Genomic DNA, 4202 nt, shown 5'->3' with positions numbered 1-4202 from the left:
CTAGGGTACGAAATACAACATGGCTGGTCTACATCGCCATCACTTTATTGTATTGTCACCGTTAACTTAACTATAAATACTACGGTGGGGAACACGGCTCACGCAGGCAGCCCGAGACGGCGGGCGGGGCTGCAGTTCCCCCACACCCGTCCCCGGCGGTCCCGGGCCTGTACATTATTTACAGCTAGCTCCTCGTTGCTTTCTCGACCCCCTCCCACAAGGCAAGGCGTGTGCAAGTAGCATCGTCTGTTTGTGCAAGTCCTTGCGTCAGGCAAGCGCCACGGCCGGCCCGCGGCCGTCAGCTGTCCGAGTCCAAATCGCTTTTACCTTCCTCTTCCCTCTTCTCGGGCGAGGCTTTTGAGGACGCCTTGTTCCACTTCTCGGCGTTTTCCGACTCCTCCGAAGAGGACCGCTTCTGTCGTCTCCATTTGGCTCGGCGGTTCTTAAACCAGACCTGTTGCGCAAGGGAGCAACAAAACAGTGATGACCAAAGATTCGCTTCCCACCAACGCCAAGCCACCTCCGCGTGGCCAGAGGTCAGCCTGGAATCTCAGACTGGCCACGTGAAATTGCAAGTAATCGCTGCGCCCAATACCAACATTCCGCATTTCCACTCCACTTCCTGGGCCTAAAGCGCCTTCCAGCAGCCTCCAGGTCGCCGCCTCCGTGATGCTCTTAGAGTGGCTGCAGCCCCACAAAGAACTGTGCAAACCCCGCATACAGGGAAGGACCGCTAGACCTTCCCACCCACCACTAGGCAGGCCCTTTGCCTACCTCCACCTTCTCCTCCCGAAGGTGCACCTTCCGGGCCAGCTGCTCCCGAGTGCCCACGTCTGGGTACTTCGTCTCCTGGAAGAGGTTCTCCAGGGCTTCGAGCTGCTCATCGGTGAAGATGGTGCGGTGCCGCCGCTTCCGCCGACAGTGCAGTTGGTTGAGCAGCTGCAGCTCAGTGCGCGACAGGGTGCCCACATTCATGTAGGGAAGCATCTGGTGCGGCACCGGGGACACCAGCACAGAGCCGGGGCCCTCGTAGCCTGCGACAGAGGGAGGGAGGCCGGTCAGCCATCCTCTCTCTGCACCGTGCGCCAACCATCTCACTGCTCTCTCTCACTTAAATATAGAATAGGTCTACAGGGTTTTTGGGGGCGAGGAGACCAGGGATGATCGGACGTGAAAGGAGCGAGCGCCCGCACACATCCAAAGCCAAACCAGGCACTTTAGAATCGTAGTCTCCCCAGCCCTCAATTTCCGTGCGCGCAGGGAATCGCCTTGAGACTTTAGGTTGCTCCGTTTCTTTAACTCTAGCTTAAAGTCTGCTTCAGACATACGCAAAGTTCCGTACCCATTGACCAAGAAATAATAATAACAATAATAATGATAGTAGTAGTAATAATAAATAAAAGAGAGGGGAAGCTTGCAAAGGAAGAAAGTTGGTGCCAGGTGAATAAAGCAAGCAGCGCAGCACCGTGCATCCACGTCCCGGCAGCCACTTACTACCACGGTGGGGAAGGCCTGCACGCGATCGCGACCCTACCTGGGGGTGTCGGGACGCAGGAACACTGCTGGGCGCCCAGAGGCGGCACAGCCCCGCAGCAGGCCGGGCCCACGGGCGCCGCCTGCACGTGCAGCTGCCCGTAGAAGTAACTGTTGTAGCCTAGTCGGGAGCCTCCGACCGCGGCCGGGAGGCCCGCGCCTCCAGGGGCCACAGGACGCGGGTAGAAGGCGCCGTAGTCCGAAGAGGTGCCACCGCCCGCGCCATAAAGCGAGTCCCCATGCAGAGCCGGGAAGACCACCGGAGCCGCGGCGCTGGGCGCCACCGGGAGCACCGCGTCCTTGCAGCGCGGCCGGGTGGCCAGGATGTTGTCGATGCTGAACATGCTGGCGGGCATCCCCGAGCCCCGCGCCGGGACCGGGGGGCGGCGGGGACGCGCCGAAGAAGGAGAAGTCTCCAAGTGGTGTTGTTTGGGGTGGGGGGTGGGGGTTGTCCCACTCTCTCCTTCCGCGGGCGAGCAAACCGAAAGAGAGCGCGGGCGAGCGCGCAACTCGCGCCCCTCCCCGCCCCCTGCGTCCGCGTTCCCTCCTCCCGCCCTCTCCTCCCCTCGCCGCCGCCTAGCTGAACTCAACCCGCGGGTAGGACGCAGCTCCGACCGACTCAACCTCTTGTTGGTTTTATACTGAGTCGACGTCATCCTGGATTTAGTTCCTGGTAATATGCAGATGACAAACAGAACCAGATTTGGTCCTTTTCTTTTCCTTTGGGTGGTGTGGAATGGGGGAGCGCGCGCGGGGGTGGTGGGGGCGCTTGCCGGGGAGGGGGGAGAGATGCCAAGAGGAGGGGGGGCTGCAGAGCCTGAAAAAGAGATTGTGGATTGAGAATTAATGAAATTAACCTAATCTTTTCCATTCGGCAGCCCTGGAGCGGCCCCGGCCTAGCTGGGCGGGCGGCCTAATTGCCAGGTTAATCTTATTAATACTATTGTCCCGCCGTCGTTAACAGCTCCGCCACCGACCTCTCCGCCCCGACCCTTTTCTCTCTATTATGGGGTGCGATTTCCTCTGCTTGTAGCTCAAAATCATTGTGGCCAATTTTACTTTAGAACTACTTTTTAATCTCTTTCGGAATTTATTTGCTTTTAGAAAATGAGGGTGTCCTCAAGTAAGACGGAAAATTCCACCGCTCCTCTCGCCGCCAAGCCTCCCCCCCCCCGAACTCGGGGCCTAATTTCACTGTTTTTTCCTGTCTCCTCAAAATCTTTTGTTTCTGCGAAAGCCAAATTTTCTCAGAGCAAAAATGACGAAAGAAGAAACGTGTCGGGCTTCGAAAAGTTGCATTCCCTTTTTGCGGTCATTTTGGGACTGAAAATTGTCCTGACGCTCCCTAGCTCCTAACACATCAGTTGAAGACCAAATTCAACCACTGTTTAAAATTCGCCACCGAGAGGAGCGCTCTGAAGCGATGCTTCCAGAGGCTTCTCGCGTGGGTGCCGGTAGGTTCTGTACCTTTTTTAAATTATTATTCTGGGGAAAGGGGTGTGTTCCCCCAAAATCGTTTGGGGGTTTTAATTCAGATAGGCTCTACCGGGACTGCCTGTCTTCTTCCTCAGCGTATTGAGTGGCATTTCCTCGCATCAATGAACTAACTCTCCTAAAGGCCTCTAGTTATCCTTCCAGGCCCGCTCCGGCCTCAGTGGAACCCCAGCGGCCAGGACGAAAGTCGGGCCACCGCGGGCGGCCGCGATGATTTGCGGGATTCTCCGTGAGGCACGGTCAGGCCGCGGGAGGCGCAGCCAGCCAGCTCTGCGCGCAGGAGGCTGGGCGAGCTTCGGGAAGGTAGGCGACCGTCTGTGCAGAACGAAAGCAGAGGCCCGAAGTCGCGTGGGCTGATTGCCTGCCCCGGAATTGCGGAGCGGGCCATCGTCGCGCCTTCGCGCGGGCCACTCTCCGACTATTCCCGCCAAGGCCCGAGTGGAGGACCGCCAGGAGTTCCTATGCATTTTGTGGAGATTTCTCTCCCTCTCTACACTGGCCTCAAAGCACTCTAAAGTCGTACAATAAATGCTAAGTTCCCCCCAGGCACCGAGAGAGACCCCTCTTGTAAATTGCTCTTCCTGGGATAGAGGACCGGAGCGGTAAGTTTGGTCCAGGCTAGAGGCAGAACTCAGACTGTGCGGGAGAGCTGCCACCCAGAGCTGGGAGAGTGCGCTTCTCCTCCTAGGCCTCCGGGCGTGGACCTCAGGCGCCTTTCAGCCCACCCGCGCATGGCCTGGGACACTTGACTCTGCTTACTTTCGCAGACTGGAGGTGGTGGTAGGGAGAGTTTTATAGGACTGGATAGAAACAGGCTTCATTTGGGGGATGGATAGGTTTTGATTTTGTTTTCAAAAGAAACAATTAAAGTCTCTCAGGAGTGTGACCCTCCTTCAGAAAGGCCAAGCCTACCTAGAAAGGTGAACTCCCCATTTACAGTGACTTTACAGTCGCCAGGTTCCAAGATGCCACCGGCCGCTTGCCATGTTCAATTCTAAAGGAAGGTGAACTGATGGACAAGAATGAGAGCCTGCCGCTTCGGCGGCGGTGACTTCGCTGCGTTTGTGGTGGTGGTTGCGAGTGGGTAAGGCGCGTGCGCAGGCGGCTCTCTAAGGCCCTTTGCAGGGGTGCCAGGCGGAGGCAGGAGGGCCTTAGAACACCTGGGGTAGATTCCT

At 57.6% G+C, this 4202-nt stretch overlaps 1 protein-coding gene across 1 annotated transcript; it reads right to left on the bottom strand.

Moving 5' to 3' along the window:
• Positions 1-298: 298 nt before the first annotated feature.
• Positions 299-1889, bottom strand: Gsc (goosecoid homeobox). Its single transcript, XM_041633493.1, has 3 exons — positions 1535-1889; positions 775-1034; positions 299-454 (listed from the first exon to the last, which is right to left on the bottom strand). Exons 1-3 carry the CDS (start codon positions 1887-1889, stop codon positions 299-301), a joined length of 771 nt encoding a protein of 256 aa, XP_041489427.1.
• Positions 1890-4202: the final 2313 nt, after the last annotated feature.

The sequence above is a fragment of the Microtus oregoni genome, unplaced genomic scaffold (genome assembly GCF_018167655.1).
Source record: "Microtus oregoni isolate MIOR12 unplaced genomic scaffold, Mior012 000043F_ref0000047, whole genome shotgun sequence".
Lineage (NCBI taxonomy): Eukaryota > Metazoa > Chordata > Mammalia > Rodentia > Cricetidae > Microtus > Microtus oregoni.
The sequence above is the reverse complement of the archived record's forward strand: the minus strand, read 5'-3'. Positions and strand labels throughout refer to the sequence as shown.

Coding starts and splice junctions, on each gene's coding strand:
- Gsc (XM_041633493.1), bottom strand. CDS start 1,889: ATGCCCGCCAGCATGTTCAGCATCGACAACATCCTGGCCACCCGGCCG. Junction 1,035..1,534: donor CTGCGTCCCGACACCCCCAG/GTAGGGTCGCGA, acceptor CCTCTGTCGCAG/GCTACGAGGGCCCCGGCTCT. Junction 455..774: donor TTCGGGAGGAGAAGGTGGAG/GTAGGCAAAGGG, acceptor CTTGCGCAACAG/GTCTGGTTTAAGAACCGCCG.